At 55.4% G+C, this 17,118-nt stretch overlaps 1 protein-coding gene across 1 annotated transcript in view; it reads right to left on the reverse strand.

The window, feature by feature from the left end:
* LOC123356211 (vasoactive intestinal polypeptide receptor 1-like) overlaps nt 1–16,684 on the reverse strand; it is a 79,116-nt gene extending 62,432 nt beyond the window's left edge. The window contains exons 1-2 of the mRNA XM_044999202.1: nt 16,190–16,684; nt 3,253–3,376 (exon numbers count right to left, since the gene is read on the reverse strand). Of these exons, the coding sequence (XP_044855137.1) occupies nt 3,253–3,376; nt 16,190–16,261 (196 nt within the window). The 5' untranslated portion in view covers nt 16,262–16,684. The remainder of the gene's footprint in view (nt 1–3,252; nt 3,377–16,189) is intronic.
* Nucleotides 16,685–17,118: the final 434 nt, after the last annotated feature.

Consider the following 17,118-nt stretch of genomic DNA (forward strand, 5'->3'; position numbering starts at 1 on the left):
CCCCAGGCCGCATTTCCCTTCTGGGCAGGGCTCGCCCGAGGCAACGGCGAGTGTGGACAGTGTAGGGGCAGGTGATGCGTGCTTGCAGGTGCCCAGCCAGAGCGCAGATTGGGACTGTTGTGTTTGGGTTGCCTCGGGGGAGCAGCCAGGCACACGTGTGGGAGGGAGTGGGGGCCCTGCTGCCCAGAGGGTCACTGGCCTAGCTGCCCATTGGGGATGAAGGTGAACGTCATGGCACACACCAGGCAGGTTTGCAATGCACACACTGTCATTAATGTAACCAGAGCAATAGACTAGTATAGCTGTTCACATTTTAATCCTTGCTAGCAAACAAATGCTGGAACAATCAGCCCTGGGAGGAGAGGAGAGGAGGAGTGGAGAGGAGGCCTAGGGTGGGGCAGGGCCATGGGTGGAAGAGGTGGGATGGGAAGCTAGCCTCCCTGAGTGGAAGCTTCACCTGCTGCCCATGGTCTGGAGCAGGCCTGCACAACTCGTAAAGCGGCGAGGGCCACATTCCTCCAAAGAAAACAGCTGAGGGCCGAAACCTCCCAGCCCGAGGAAACACCCCGCCCCAGGGCCGCCCAGCCCTGTGGAAACAAACCCTCCTTCCCCAGTGCTGCCCCACCAAAACAGCTGTGGGCCAAAAAGGAAGGTTGGGGGTGGGAAGATGATACTTTATTTTAAATCAACCAGGGGCTCCCAGCTAAAGAGGTGGCTGGGAGCCCTCAGGGTCAAATTAAAGGGCCCGGGGCTCCGGCGGCTGGGGGAACCCGGCAGGGTCAGCTCTAGGTTTTTTGCTGCCCCAAGCAAAAAAAAATTGTCTGTCCCCCTTCCCAGCCCTGGGCTCCCCCCATACCCTCCTGCTGCCCCAGTCCTGGGCTCTCCCCCCACCCACACACACACCCTGCCACCCCAGCACTGGGCTTCCCCCTTTCCTCCCCACCAGTGCCCTCCCTCCACCCTGCTGCTGCCCCAGCCCTGGGTCACTGGTAACGCTCCCAGGGTGGGTCATTCATCCGGAATTTTGGATGTGCACAAAACTCAGACAGGATTGGTTCCCATATGGTTACAGAGCTGCAGTAAAGTGGAACAATTTTCAGCTTGTGTGATTGGAGGAGATCTGGATGCATATTATAAGACCTCATTTTCCTCCATAAATGAGGAAAAGTTGAGGTGCCTTTATTATTCTTTTGTTCCACTCTTTCTTTCTATGGGGAATTTGCCAATGCAATATCACTGTCTTCCTTTCAAACAAACAAAAAGGCAATGGCTGTTGAAAATAGCAATTCCAGTCCTAATAAGCATTTCTTGCTCAATTTTATCCTACTTTTTCTACAGCAAGTTACAGTGGATCAGTATATTTGAAATGAAGTAACAGCTGCCCAAACCGAGCTTGAGCACTACTGAATTTTGAGGTGTTCAAATCTGGAAGGCAGGTGCTGGGGGTGGGAGAGGGCTGTGGGCTCCATGGGGGAGCATGGCAGCAACTGTCTGGAGCTGCAGGGAGCCAGACACGCTGGTCTCAGTGGCACAGTAAGCGGTTTGGGGGTTGGAGAAGGGGTAGGGGGTTCCGGGGGACAGTCAAGGGACAGGGAGCAGGGGAGGTTGGATGGGGCAGAGGTTCAGGGGGGCAGTCAGGGGACAGGCAGCAGTAGGATAGGCAAGGGAGTCCAGGAGGTTTATCAGGGGACAGGTAGGGGGTGGGGTCCTGGGGAGAAGTTGGGGGGGGTCTCAGGAGGGGGCAGTTGGGGACAAGGAGAAGGGAGGCTTAGATAAGGGCTGGGGTCCCAAGGGGCAGTTAGGGGCAGGGGTCTTGGGAGGGAGCAATCGGGGGACAAGGACCAGTGGTGCTTAGATAGGGGGTGGGGGTCCTGGGGGGCAGTTGGGGCAGGGGTCTGGGGAGGGGGCAATCAGCAGCCAGGGGCTGGGATTTAAAGGGCTCTGGGCTCCCCGCCGCAGCGGGGAGCCCAGAGCCCTCTGATTCCCGGCCGCGGCTGGGATTTAAAAGGCTCTGGGCTCCCCGCGGCTGCCAGCAGCCCAGAGCCCTCTGACTCCCGGCCGCGGCTGGGATTTAAAGGGCTCTGGGCTCCCTGCCGCAGCAGGCAGCGCAGAGCCCTTTGAATCCCGGCCCCCGCTGAGATTTAAAGCAGGGGTCCCCAACCCCCGGTCCGCGGCCCGGTACCGGTCCGCGGCCTCTTAGAAACCGGGCCGCGAACCGACCCAGTGGAGCTTCCGCAGGCATGCCTGCGGGAGGTCCAGCTGAGCCGCGGGACGAGCGCTCCCTCCGCAGTCGTGCCTGCGGGAGGTCCGCTGCTCCCGGGGCTCAGCTGGAGCTTCCACAGGCACGCCTGCGGAAGCTCCACTGGAGCCGGTGGACCTCCCGCAGGCGTGCCTGCGGAAGCTCCAGCTGAGCCCCGGGAGCAGCGGACCTCCCGCAGGCACGACTGCGGAGGGAGCGCTCGTCCCGCGGCTCAGCTGGACCTCCCGCAGGCACGCCTGCGGAGGGTCCGGCAAACGAAACCGGTCCCTGGACCCAAAAAGGTTGGGGACCCCTGATTTAAAGGACTCTGGGCTCCCTACTCCTGCAGGGAGCCCAGAGCCCTTTGATTCCCTGCCGCGGCTGGGATTCAAAGGGCTCTGGACTGCCTGCAGAGCGCCATGGGGGGGGATTTAGAATCCCCCAGCGGGCCGCACAGTGAGGCTCCGCAGGCCGTATGTTGTGCAGGCCTGGTCTGGAGGTTAAAGGTCACCTGTCTATGCACCCTACCTTCCCTGCAGTAGACAAATGCTTTTACTGCCTCCTACCCCCTGGTTTGCAATGTTTTTTTAAAAAGCAGAACATCAACCCTTGAGCCCAAATCCAAGAGAATCCCCTAAGAAGGAGTGTGGGCACCAGCAAGAGGCTTTTCCTCCAACAATATCCTTCTAAAGGGCTTTGCTGAACTTAGATGAAAACTTCCCCAGAGCGAGGAACTATTCAGGTTTTGAAGTATTGTGGGGTGTCTGTGTTTGGCTGCCTGTGTGACAGTCTGATCTACCCTGTTTTTCTGCAGGCCTCGTTGGGGTCTCCAATATATACTGCAGACTCTCGCATCTTCACCCAGGGGCCAGTGTTGGTGAATCTTTGACCGAGGCTTTCTTTCCCTCAAGTATTTGTTAAGCATTGGAGTCAAGTCCTTCCCTTCTCCACTAAAGACCTCGCCCCTGTCAAACAGGCTTCAGGAATGCCTAGTGGTGCTGGAACTCACTCACCTTTCCAGCTGGAAGACTCTGGAGACTCGTTGCTTTGGTTTTCACTCCTGATTGTTTCCAGACACTCAGCCTCTCGTTCCTGTAAATGCAGAACGATGGAGCACTCCGGGTGGGTTGCCTGCACCTTCAAGACGAAATGGACAGACACCAGAACACAGGGTGTTAAAGGGCTTTCACTCTTAACATACCCGTGCCTTCCGTTCAAGGACAAAATATTCCTGTGTGTCATATTTCCATATTTCCATATATTCCAACCCCAGGCAGTCCTCACAGTGCAGCTACCCTTTATCCCTGGTTTTGTCATATTTCCTTTGCTTTATGATCTTTGCCCAGTGAACAGTGTTAACAAACATGGAAATCATCATTTACTATCCTCTCTGAGTGCCCTGTGTTTAAGAGGTCTCCTTTGAAAGCCACTGTGCCATACAGAGAATCTGTGCTTTCAAGATGGAGCCATTTGAGCCCTTTACCAGGGGGAACAGGAGTGGGGGTAATGGACGGACAGCAGAGGATTTGAAACAGAGCAAGAGAACAAAATATATTAGAGACAGAAAAAACTATTAGGACACGTCTCTCACATTGCTCTGTCAGCCAGGACAAGGTTGTTCCCTGCAATAGATTTCCTAGTTCTTGGTCCTGTCTATTTTAACAGGTTTGAAGAGGAGACACCTGAGTAGTTGTAGAAAGGCAAAACCTTTCTCTTATTCCAAGACAAACCAGTGGGAAGGTGTCTCTGCAGTGCAGGTACATTAAAGGTTCATTCAAGTTTCAGGCTCTGTCCTCTGGACAAGTGCTGAATGTACAGCACAGCGAGACATCTGGGAGAGAACTCTCAAACATATTTGAATTTCAGGATCATTCCAGGAAAGTCCATTGCTGGCACATTTTTTAAAGGACAGGAAGGTTATAAACCTTTAATGAGATTGGACAGTTACATAGCCTCCCACATCCCTAAGCCTCCCAAAGCAAATCACAAACTCTGCTCTGTGCCAAAGGAGAGAACAGTAGGCAGGTTGTGAAGTCAAGCACGCAGAAGTTAGGAAATGCCCATTCAGCCCCCTTGGGCGCATGCATCATGACACCATCTTTATTAATATGATTTTTCCCCCATCTATTTTTACAGCTGGAGAACTGAGGTGCAGAAATAGTAAGGCCAATGTTTGAAAAATGCCAAAGAATTCTGCATGCCCAACCCGAGACACTTCAGGTCTGGTGTTTCAGAGGCACTAAAGCATCCACAGCTCCACTAATGTTGGAGAGGCCAGGGTTCAGTCCTTTGGAAATCAGTCCTTAGGTGTCCCAAACTGGGTGCCCAGATTAGCCTTGCCATGCCTCAAATTGAGGGTCAATACGGTACAGAGCATGAGTCACTCAGATACTATGGTAACAGTAAAAATAGATAGATAGATAGATGTGCATGGGGATAGATAGCTGAACAGAAGAAGGTTTAAGGCCATATGGGCATCTGCTAAGTGGTTCTACAGTGTCACCATTTGAGCCTCTCCTGCTCTGCTCCTATGGCTAGTGTGTTGGCCTAACCATTAGCCACTCATGGGGAGGCACAGGCAGTCGGTAAGGTCAGTTATTTCACTTCCTCAAGTAGTAGTCATTTCTTTTGGGTTTTACACAGGAACATGGGCATTGCCAAACTGGATCTGAGCCAAGGTCCACCCAGTCCAGTATGCTGTCTCTGACAGCGCAAGCAGCAAATACTTCAGAGGAAGGCGTTGGAGATCCCTCCCTAGCGCATGTGGGATAATCTGCCCCCAGGAAGGTTTCATCATAATCCCTAACAATTAGAAACTGTTTTAAAATGAAAAAGGAAATTGTGCAAAAAGTGGAAACATGACCAAATTGATCAAGAGGGGTATAAAAGAACAGTACCAGTATGTAGGGACAAAATGAGACAGGCTAAGGCTCAAAATGAGTTACTCCCAGCCAGGGACAAAAAAGGCAACAAGAAAAGGTTCTTTAAATACATTAGGAGCAAGAGAAAGACAAAGGAAAATGTAGGTCCTCTACTTAGGAAAACTAATAATTGACATCAAGAAGGCTGAGGTGCTTAATGCCTATTTTGTTTCAGTCTTCACTAAATAGTTAATTGTGACCAGATACTCAACACAATTAATACTGACAACCAAGGGGAAGGAATGGAAGCCAAAATAGGTTAAGAACAGGTTAAAGAATATTTGGATAAGTCAGATGTATTCAAGTCAGCAGGACCTGATGAAATTAATCCTAGGTTACTTCAGGAACTAGCCGAAGCAAATCTCGGAGCCTTTAGCAATTATCTTTGAGAACTCCTGGAGGATCGGAGAGGTCTCAGAAGACTGGAGAAGTGCAAACATGGTGCCTATCTTCAGGGCCGGCTCTAGGTTTTTTGCCGCCCCAAGCAAAAAAAATTTTGGCTGCCCCCCCCCCGCCCCCAGACATGAGCCCCCCCCCGCCCACCAGTACCCCCCACTCACACCCCCTGTTGCCCCAGAACTGGCCTCCTCCCCAAATGTGGGATCCGCTACCAGCACACTACAGCCGAGCCGTGGCCCAGCTGCGACTATGTCCCCATGCGGGTGGAGCTGCTGGGCAGCACGGAGCGGGAGTACTTCCAGGTGGCGGCACGGCTACGGGGTGGCGCAAAGAACACGGCCCCATCCCTGGGCTTCGCAGCACTGCTGGTGGCCAAGGTGGATCAGTTCGTGCTCACCGCCCTCACCCTCGACATGCTGGCGGCCAAAGACCTGGAGAGCCCCCTGGACCTGCTGCTCTTCAGCCTCACGGTGCCCTGGCCCAGCCCTGGCAGGAGGGAAGGCGAGGATCTCCGGCTGCGGGGCTACCTGCTCAGCACCGACGAACCCAGTCGGCCGCTCACCTCTTCACACACTCCAGGAGCCCCTCGCCGCCATCGCAGCCCGGGCTCGGCTCCAGGGGACCCCGTTTCCCTCCCTCCCCGGCTCCTCACACACACTGGGTAGGGCCACCCAGAGGATTCAGGGCAAAGCAATTTTGGGGGCCCCTTCCATAAAAAAAAGTTGCAATACTATAGTAACATGTATTTGGAAATGTAAAAAATAACTAGTGAAAATTAATTTGTAATAATTTGAAAATACACCAAATACATTATTTAAAAACATTAAATGCTTTACTGGTCTGTATACATTTGCAATTACAAAATGGGCTGTTGCTGGGTGATGGTGATGGTTGGTGCCAATGGGCTGTCACTGCCTGGAGGTGGTGCTGCTGTTGCCCAGGGCTGGGTGGGGAGCTGGGCTCTGGGGGGTGCCCGGCTCACAGGGGCTGGGCTCAGGACTGTGAGGAGATGGGGTCGGAGGTTGTCTGGCTCAGAGGGGCTCGCCTCAGAGCTGGTGGTCTGGGGTGGGGAGATGGGGTCGGAGGGTGCCCACCTCAGAGCAGCTGGGCTCAGCGCTGGGGGTCAGGGCAGTGGGGGATGGGGTCGGGGGTGTCCGGATCAGAGGGGCTGGGCTCAGAGCTAGGGGTCAGGGCTGTGGGGGGAATGGGGTCAGAGAGGTTTCCGGATCAGAAGGGCTGGGCTCGGAGCTGGGGGTCAGGGCTGTGGGGGGAATGGGGTCAGGGAGGTTTCCGGATCAGAAGGGCTGGGCTCGGAGCTGGGGGTCAGGGCTGTGGGGGGAATGGGGTGAGGGGGGTGTCCGGATCAGAGGGGCTGGGCTCGGAGCTGGGAGTCAGGGCTGTGGGGGGAATGGGGTGAGGGGGGTGTCTGGATCAGAGGGGCTGGGCTCAGAGCTGGGGGTCAGGGCTGTGGGGGGAATGGGGTGAGGGGGGTGCCCACCTCAGAGGGGCTGGGGGTCAGGGCTGGGCCTGGGGGGTAATGGGGTCAGGGGGTGCCTGACAAACACCTCCCTGAGACCCCCCCATCCAACCCCCCTTCCCTGGCCCCTGACCGCCCCCACACACAGAACCTGTACCCCCTCCCTGCCCCCGGGACTCCCTGCCCCTTAGCCACCCCCCCCCCCACCCCGGCTGCTTACCCCCGGCTCACTGCGTGGCAGCCGCATGGCTCCGGACGGGGCTGAGCTCTTCCCCGCTCAGAGCCGCGTGGGAAGGGGGCGGGGCCGCAAGCTCCAGGCTAAGCTCAGCTGCCTCCGCTCGGCCCGGAGCTTGTAGCCCCGCCCCCTGACCACGCAGCTCTGAGCCGGGCTGTTTAGGACCTGGGGAACAAGCGGAGGAGGAGCGGCCCGTCTTCTGCAGCCAGGCGGGGCCGCGCTACCGGTAAGGGGCCATCCCTCTCCCCCAAGCGGAGCCGGTAGCGCGACCACGCCTGGCTGCAGGGGACGGGCCGCTCCTCGGCTCGCAGCGGCAGGATGAGCCTTTTGCCGCCCCCTATATTTTGCCGCCCCAGGCAGCAGCTTGTTTTGCTGGTGCCTAGAGCCGCCCCTGCCTATCTTTAAAAAAAGGGGGGGGGAACCAGGAGGAGCCAGAGAATTATAGACCAGTCAGCCTAACTTCAATACCTGGAAAGATACTGGAGCAAATTATTACACAATCAATTTGTAAGCACCTGGAGGATAATACGGTTATAAGGAACAGCCAGCATGGATTTGTCAAACCAACTTAATTTCCTTCTTTGATAGGATCACTGACCTAGTGTGTGTGTGTGTGGGGGGGGGAGAAGCAGTAGTCATAATATAGCTTGATTTTAGTCAAAACAATGAGGAGTCCTTGTGGCACCTTAGAGACTAACAAATTTATTTGGGCATAAGCTTTCGTGGGCTAAAACCCACTTCATCGGATGCATGGAGTGGAAAATATAGGAACAGGAACACAGCACATGAAAAGATGAGAGTTGCCTTACCAAGTGGGAGGTCAGTCTAACGAGACAATTCAATTAACAGCAGGATACCAAGGGAGGAAAAATAACTTTTGTAGTGGTAATGAGAATGGCCCATTTCAAACAGTTGACAAGAAGGTGTGAGTAACAGTAGGGGAAAATTAGTATGGGGGAAATTAGGTTGTGTAATGACCCAACCACTCCCAGTCTTTATTCAGGCCTAATTCGATGGTGTCCAGTTTGCAAATTAATTCCAGTTCTGCAGTTTCACGTTAGAGTCTGTTTTTGAAGGTTTTTTGTAAAAGAATTGCCACTTTTAGGTCCATTATTGTGTGACCAGGGAGATTGAAGTGTTCTCCTACCGGTTTTTGAATGCTATGATTCCTGATGTCAGATTTGTGTCCATTTATTCTTTTGGTCGGGCTTGGCCAATGTTCATGACAGAGGGGCATTGCTGGCACATGATGGCATACATCACATTGGTAGATGTGCAGGTGAATGAGTCCCTAATGGTGCGGCTGATGTTAGGTCCTATGATGATGTCCTTTGAATAGATATGTGGACGGAGTTAGCACCGGGGTTTGTTGCAGGGTTTGGTTCCTGGGTTGGTGTTTTTGTGGTGTGGTGTGTAGTTGCTGGTGAGTATTTGCTTCAGGATGGGGGGCTGTCTGCAAGTGAGGACTGGCCTGTCTCCCAAGGCCTGTGAGAGTGAGAGATCATCCTTCAGGATAGGTTGTAGTTCTTGATTTTAGTGCTGCTTTTGACACAGTTCCGCATGATGTTCTCATAAGTTAACTAGGGAGATGTGATCTAGATGAAATTACTATAAGGTTGGTGCCCAACTGGTTGAAAGAACATACTCAAAGAGTAATTATCAATGGTTTGCTGTCAAATTGGGAGGGTGTACCTAATGGGGGCTGGACTTGATGACTTCTCACAGTCCCTTCTAGGCTGGCATTTCTATCATTCTATGAGACCCTACAGCAGGAGTCTTTAGTTCCCTACAGATACTCTGTGCTAGCACTAACTGCGATAATGCAGGTGACATCAGAGATCCATAGACATGTCCAATTCCTCTTTCATAAAATCATCATAGAATATCAGGGTTGGAAGAGACCTCAGGAGGTCAGCTAGTCCATCCCCCTGCTCAAAGCAGGACTAATCCCCAGACAGATTTTTGCACCAGATCCCTACATAGCCCCCTCAAGGATTGAATTCACAACCCTGGGTTTAGCAGGCCAATGCTCAAACCACTGAGCTATCCCTCAGGTTTTCCTAGGGGATCTCAGACATTCCAAACATTTCCCAGCAGTGGGTTCCCAGGGACACTGATTCACTATCTCGGCATTCCAGGAGTTGGGAGCTGAGGTCACGGGGACAAGGGGGCATATGAACTGGGGGCTTGGACAGAGCCAGAGACAGTGAAGTTCTGATGTAGAGGCACTTTTGACCACATGGAATGGCTAAGGTCCATCAGAAGGGAGACCTGCTCTGGGGACTTTAGAAAGCCAGGATCTGCAGGGCTCCCTCCCATAGACCTTCACAAAGGGAGGAGAATGGAGTGTACAGCTATGGTGGGCTGCAGCCAGTGAATGAGATTGGCTAGGGACTGGAGGCAGACAGAGCTAAGGAGTTAGGGATGGAGTCTGAGGAGCTCAGGAATTGGTTAAACCAGTGGTTCTGAACCAGGGGTCTGGGGCCCCTTAGGAGGCTGTGAGCAATTTCAGGGGGTCTGCCAAGCATGGCCAGAGTTAGACTCACTAGGGCCCAGGGCAGGAAGCTGAAGTCCTTCTGCACGGGACTGCAGCCTGGGGCACCAAGCCCCACCACCTGGGGCTGAAGCCAAAGCCTGAGCAACTTAGCTTCGCAGTGCCCCCTGTGGCATGGGGTCCTGGGCAATTGCCCTGCTTGCTACCCTGGCTTTCATATGCAGAAAAACAGTTGTTGTGGCACAGCTGGGCTATGGAGTTTTTATCGCATGGTTGAGGGGCCTCAAAAAGAAAAGGGTTGAGAACCATCATAGTTGCTCTAGGAAAACCTCTGCACCCCTGACACAGAAAGCATTGGCCAGTGTTCAATCTTCCTGCAGACACACACTCAAAACCAGAGGCATCTGGCACGCTACTTTACAAACAACAAAGGCAATTCCCATGCAAAAACTTAGCTACAGTTTAAGCTGCTTTGTGCAGTTCTAGAGCAGACATACAGGACCACTGAGCACAGCCATCAACTCCCTCAAACATTAAAAACTAAGGATATCATAAGGTTCCATCAACAGTTTTGACACAAGTCTTAGTCTCCAGTTCACACACAGAGATACCTTCTCTCTGAGCAGCATCCAAATGACCTTAACTCTGCCCCTGCTCTAGTATTTATGGGCAGATCCAACATCCACTTAAATCAATAGTAAACCTCTTTCTGCTGACTTTAATGGGAGTTGGACCAGGCATTTATACCGTGTGCCTTTTTAGCATGGCAAATATGGGTAGCTGACTATATGATTAGTTGTATCACCATGGACTAAGATGCCATTGTGTGAGTTGCTGTCCAAATGCAAACCAAGAGACAGTCCCTCCACATGGAGCTTACAGTTTGAGTCTATTATTTGTTCTGTGGCATCCAGTTGCCTCGTTCATTATGGCACATACAATTCCTGCTTTTACAGAAAAGTCATCGTTTGATGATCTGGTGTGAGAGGTCTGATTAAGTCAATGTTCATTATATTTGTCTAATTAGCAGTGCACAGAATTATTTTGCTCAGTAGGAAAATACTGCAATTTGGACATGTTTCTATGGTACAGAGCTGGGCACTCTCAGGAACTCTAATGTATTCCCTTGGTGGCTTCCAGGAGCACACGGTCTTTCAAGGATGAGGAGTTCAAATCCACTATGCAGGTGCTGCATATTCTGGGTGCAGCTGTGCTCTCAACCCACCTTTCTGTTTGCCCGTTAGAAACAGCAGGTAGTATCATGTTTTGTGTGCATGTCAGGGCAGATTCCAAGTCTCTCGCTAGATCCCAGTAGTCTGGAAGGAACTGGTGAATTTATGCACACCTGTGTTTAAAAACCAGCTTCCTCACAACGCCACGTGACTGAGAGGCTGGCATAAAGTGCTTGTGCATGGTTCTGAGAGGAAGCTATGGTTTAGTCACAGTGAATAGCTATTGTTTGATCACAGGGTGTTTGCATGCTAGCGGGTGAACGTGGTGGTCTGTGTGTGTGAACGGGAGGTTGGAGTGGTTCATGGAACCTCAGCCTATGGTTTAATGTTTGGGGGGCAGGGGAAATGGCTGAGTTCAATGATCCTCTGAATCATGCTGAACCACCTGAACAGGACCTTACAATGTGTCCTTTAGGATTAGACTGCAGTGATGAGGTAGGTAACCCATCCTTGCTTATAAAGAATTAAGTTAAGCCCTGTGGACTTCTGGGAGGTTTGCACAGGTGAAAGTGTTTGCTCCCAGGCATCATGGTGATGCATGTGTTCAAAATACATGGCTGGATCCCTCACCAGCTCAGCATTTTCCATCCCTATTCATGGGGATGGAGTTGTCTCCAGAGCTTCGTAGCCTGCTCAGAGCCCTGTGTCAGCATGTTGAGCAGACAGCCAACAGACCAACGGGACCTACGGGAGTAGGGCTGAGCTGTCACTCTGATCTCATCTCAACCCAGCTGTGCAGAGACTCCAGTGAAGGGGCAAGTCAGGTGGGGGTCTTCCTATTATAGGCCTGATCCTGCACAATGCTGAGCTACCCCAGTTTGAACCTAAACCAATGGGAGCTGAGGCTTCTCAGCTCTGCCAGGGGCTGCTGAGCACCCTGTGGGATTGGGCCCTAGAAGGACTCCCCACACTGTACAGCACCATGGCATCTGCTGGACCCTGCATGCACACATCCTGCTGGGATAGCTCCAAGCCTTGGAGGCAGTGAGCACCCAGTGGCCTTGCTTCGGAAGCTTGTTCTCTCTTGCTATTAGCAATTGCTCTCAACTGTCATTTCCAGGAAGCAGCTGCTGCTGAGTTGGTCCTGGGGCAATTCAGCAAGTGTCCCTTTGGGGGGTCGCTAACTGATTCCCTTCTCTGTCTCCAATGCCGGGATTGTCAGGTGCAGGAACCAAGCCAGAATTTGCAAATGCAATACAACTGCCCTCCCTCCAGGAATGCGTTAGTGCTCTCTGCGTTCTGCTGTGCAGCCCAGACGTGGCTGTTGCAAGCACACATTTCTCAGGGCTGGCAGCAACTGCAGTTGTGATCGTGCCTGGGGTTCCTCATTCCGACAGCGATAGCTGGGCTTGAATTCTCTCTTGCCGAAGGACAGTAGGGGAATCTCCCAGCTCCCTAAGAAAGGTGATCCCCGCTCTCAGCATCAGCTATTCAGAAGTGTGTGTCACCTCTGCAGCTCTGTTACTAAAACATAAAGGTCAGGGTGAGGATGGCAGCAGAGTTACGGGCCGGAGGTAGAGTTAAGGTTACTGTGAAAGTTCAGGTTCAGGTCATTTTAAAGTAACTCCAGCTGGGTTAGTGGTGAAGTCAAAGAGACGTTAGGGTTCAGGGGACCTGACAGCACCTCACGTTGGACTTCCCTAAACTCAGAGGCTGCTTTCAGGTCTAGTGGCCTTGGGTACCCAAGAGCTAGCTTGGGCCTTTAGTCACAGCCCTGAACAAAGCATGATGGGTAAGACACCAGGCCTCCGCGACATGGCTCCCTCCCTGTGCCTTGCTCCTGGCGTCAGTCGTGTGCTGGGGACATAGAGCGGCAGTGAAGCAGAACACCACAGGTGTGCTGACTGGCACAGCTGTGGGGGAGCCACTACGCTGCCCCCTGCCCCTCCCCACCTGCTCTAGGGGGGCACAACAGGCACACAGGGCTGCCAGGGAGCACCTCTGCAGCGGCACATGGGACAGCCCCATCAGCCTGTTTGGTCTCCTAGCTGCTGCGTCAGGCACCCCACCACAGAATCTGCCCCATTTGGAGACAGCAGGCTCCATTCAGTGCTCTCCTCTCCCCCACTTCCATTCCACTCCAGGCCCCCCCTTGGCAGTGCCTGTGTCTCTAGGCAAGGGGCGGGGGTTCAGGCTGCCCCTGGATCCCATCTGCACCCCACAGACAGCTTCACTACAGTGTGATGGGCAGGGTCTGCTCCCCGGGGGGGATGAACATGCAGGCAAAACACCAGGGAATCGGGGGCAGAGGAGTCCCTGGCCACCAGGGTCACTGGGTTCAACACCCCACCTGACCATGTTCCCGACCTGGGACCCTGCCCTCCCTTATGGGGCTCCGGGATGGGGGCAGCACTGAGGAATGGAGCAGCAGCAATAGCCAGGCAGAGCCAGGAGCTGAGAAAGGCCCTTCCTGCTCCACACGTTGGCCCCTGTAACAGAGATTCCGGGTGGCCCACGGTCTCCAGGCCTGGCCCTGCAGGTAACAACCCTGCCCATTAGCACTGGCTGGGCTGGGCTATAGCGTGCTCTGGCTGAGCAGGGTTAACACGAGGCTGTCCCTAAAGTGGGCAGCTGTGGCACTGACGCACACAAGGGCTCCGGTTAACAGGGCGTCTGGGGAGGAGGCTAAGGTGGCACCTTCATGCCACCCCTTTGGGGTCTGACGCAGGCCCCAGTGCCATTAGAACATGGCAGCTCTTGCTGATGTGCTGCTTCCCAGGGCCCCGATGGATGCTGAGGAGCAGAGACTTTCCAGACCGCAGTGTGTCCCCCCCGCCCTCTCCCAACCCCATTCCATCCACTCTGACAGCCCCCTATGCTAGGGCCTGGGAGCAGGTGGGGACAGGAAGGTGGGGGAGCCCCCTCACCCAGGAGCGTTCCTCTCTGCACCACCAGAGCAGCTTGCAGGGGTTCTAGGCCAAGGGGGACCATGTGCAGAGTAAAGCAGGTCCTGGCTCCGGGGGGAGTCTGCCCAAGGCCTGAAGAGCCCAAACCAAGCTGAGAAGGGAGAGCTGGTCATGCCCTTTGCTGCAGCATCCCCCTCCCCTGCCCAGCCCTGGAATCGTAGTGCCCTGTGCGCTGGGCCTGGGTGGATGCTGCCAGCAGGATGGGGGTGCATGGCGCTTCCCCACCCTGTGACCCTGTGGCGGGGCCAGGTGCTGCCTGGGAGCCATCCCAAAGGGCGAAGGGGGGAGGGTTGGCAGGCAGAACCGGGCTGATGTGGAGCCGTTCATCCAGCACCCCTCTGGTGTGCAGAATGCCTGTGCGGGACCTTCCCCTCCTAGTTTGCTCCCCCTCCAGGCAGGGTTGTGGAGGGCAGGGGGACAGGAGAGGTTGTCCTTTGCTCAGGTGAACTCAGGTACCTCTGCCTGGGAGCAAGGCAGGAACAGAGAGGACAGAAGAAGCCAGGATTTCACTGCTAGCCTGGGGCTCAGAAGACCCATGTTCAGTTCCCTGCTCTGTGACGAACTCCCTGCATGACCTTGGCCAAGTCACTCTGGCCCAGAGCCAAAGGTGCCTAATTAGGTGGGAGTTCAGAGCCTACCTACTTTGGTGTCTCTGGGCCTCAGCTCCCATCCCTGCAATGGGGAGAACAGCCCTGCTGGCCTCTGAGGTGGGGTGGGGGGTGAGGCTAAATACGTTACAGTCTGCGAGATGCCCAGGTACTTCCAGGATGGGGATCAGAGGAGAGATGGGGTCAAAGAGGTCTCAAGTTATGACTCTCCAAGTCCCTGGGGAGGGTCAGGGGTAATTCAGGCAATAGCAGAGGGGCTGCCTCCAGAGAGGCAGAAGCAGCTGCCAGTACAGGCTCTCTGTAGGAGCCTGGCAGTGCCACCTTTTGCCTGCCTGCCGCACTCCTTCCACCCTGCTCCCTTAGGCCCAGGGGCCAGCAGCTCCCGAGCTCACTGGAATGTTGCTGGCAGCCCCAGCCTGAGACCTTAGCAGCAGGTTTGTTTCCATCCAGTGAGTTCTGCCTCACTTCACCATCATCACATTAGCCAGCGCACAAAGAGGCAGCCTCAGCTCAGAGCCCCCGGGGCACACCGAGCCCTGGAACCCCAGCTCCTGGCCCATCAGCTCTCTGCGGGGTGGGGCGGGCCTTTTGTTCCTTGAAAGAGAAAACTCTCTGTGCGCTGCAGGGCAAAACGGAAAGTGTCTCTTTGCCTGTCCGGCTCCAATCCTGCCGCTGAGCTGGTATTGCAGAGACTTCCCAGCCAGCCCACTGCTGCAGCCTGCTCCAGAACAGCCAGGGAGGGGACAGGCCAGCAGCTGGGTCAGAGAGCAGGGCAGGGCCAACCTGGCAGAGGGCTCTTGGGGAGCTGCCCCCAGGGCATACAGCCCTCCCCCATCCCACTGGGGAGCCCCAGCGGGGAGCCCTGCTGTCCTTGCTCAGCCACTGTTAAGTGCTTCTCTGGGGTGGAAACAGTCTGAGGAACCCCTGGGGCAGGGGGACCGAAAGAGGTGCCGGGCTCTGAACTGCCAGGCCCAGAGGTGTCGGGGCTCTGGACTGCCAGGCCCAGAGGTGTCGGGGCTCTGGACTGCCAGGCCCAGAGGTGCCAGGGCTCTGAACTGCCAGGCCCAGAGGTGACGAGGTTGTGAACTGCCAGGCCCAGAGGTGTCGGGGCTCTGAACTGCCAGGCCCAGAGGTGCCGGGGCTCTGAACTGCCAGGCCCAGAGGTGTCAGGGCTCTGAACTGCCAGGCCCAGAGGTGTCGGGGCTCTGGACTGCCAGGCCCAGAGGTGCCGGGGCTCTGAACTGCCAGGCCTAGAGGTGTCAGGGCTCTGAACTGCCAGGCCCAGAGGTGTCAGGGCTCTGAACTGCCAGGCCCAGAGGTGCCGGGGCTCTGAAATGCCAGGCCCAGAGGTGATGAGGTTCTGAACTGCCAGGCCCAGAGGTGCCGGGGCTCTGAACTGCCAGGCCCAGAGGTGATGAGGTTCTGAACTGCCAGGCCCTGGCACAAATGAAGCCCTGGGGACTGGTAGGCACTGAAACGGGAGCCAATCTGGCACTGGCTGCCTTGTGACACCGCACCATACAGTGATGAGAGTGGGTGGCTAACGCAGTTCCATCTGCCAGCATAGGTGCTGCCCCTCCCACCCATCCCAGGCCCTCCTCTGCCCCAGGTGGGTGGGATCCTCGGCCTGGAGCACTGGCCCAGGGAGGAGATTGTGGAGCATCGGCACTGCACTTACCTGTGTGAGTGGGATCGCTGCCAGCAGGAGCAGCAGCCGCCTGACCCCAAAGAGCTGCCGTGTTCCCCGCATCTCTGGAGCAGGGAGCCACTTCTCCCACTGCCTTTGGGGGTCAGCACCGAGGACAAGGGATTAGTCCAGCTCCTCTTTCATGTCCCTGCCTCTGCAGGGGCAGTGCTGTCCCCTGCTCCTTCTCCGATGGGATCCACCAAGTGTGATCAGGGCACCTGGCCTCAGTGATGGCCCTGGCACGCAGGTCCCTCTGCAAGTCCAGCTCCCACTACATGCCCAGCTCCCTGCGCTCCCAGTTCCCTGCACCCTCAGCTCCCTGTGTGCCCAGCTCCCCCTGCGCCCTCCCTGTGCACCAGACCAGCCCAGCCAGTCAGGTCCTGCTGCGCCCTGCCACTGTCTCTCACTTGCTCCCTTCTCGCCCCCTGGCGTCTTCTGCCAATTCCTTCCTCTGTACCCTGCTCCAGCCGAGCCCCTGTGCCTGCCCCACACACCTAGCGACGGCTGCTCACCCAGCTCCCACCTGCCCCTGCTCTTTCCCAGCTCCCCTTCCCTGCCCAGCTCCTGCCGGTCTCGGTCTCCCAGAGACTGCATGTGACAGCTCCTGTATCTGGTAAAATGACAGGCTCCACCCTCCTCTCCCTCCTCCCCACGCAGGAGGCTGGATGGAAAGTGCAGAGATTGGCGGACTCCCAAGCTGGGCGCTGCCCAGTGCAATCCAGGGCCTGCCCCCACTGCCCCCCCAACAGGAGTGAGTCCTTCCCCAGCACTCTAAGCTTTCCCTGGTGATCTAGGGGTTCCAAGCTGAGCTGCCCCAGGCCGACAGGGGGACCGGGAGCCCCTCTGCATCACCAGGCCCGGGGCTCTCTGGTGCAGCCCATTGGTCAAAAGCCAGAGGGAGAGGGACCCCAGCCAGCAGC

The sequence above is a fragment of the Mauremys mutica genome, chromosome 25 (genome assembly GCF_020497125.1).
Source record: "Mauremys mutica isolate MM-2020 ecotype Southern chromosome 25, ASM2049712v1, whole genome shotgun sequence".
Taxonomy (NCBI): domain Eukaryota; kingdom Metazoa; phylum Chordata; order Testudines; family Geoemydidae; genus Mauremys; species Mauremys mutica.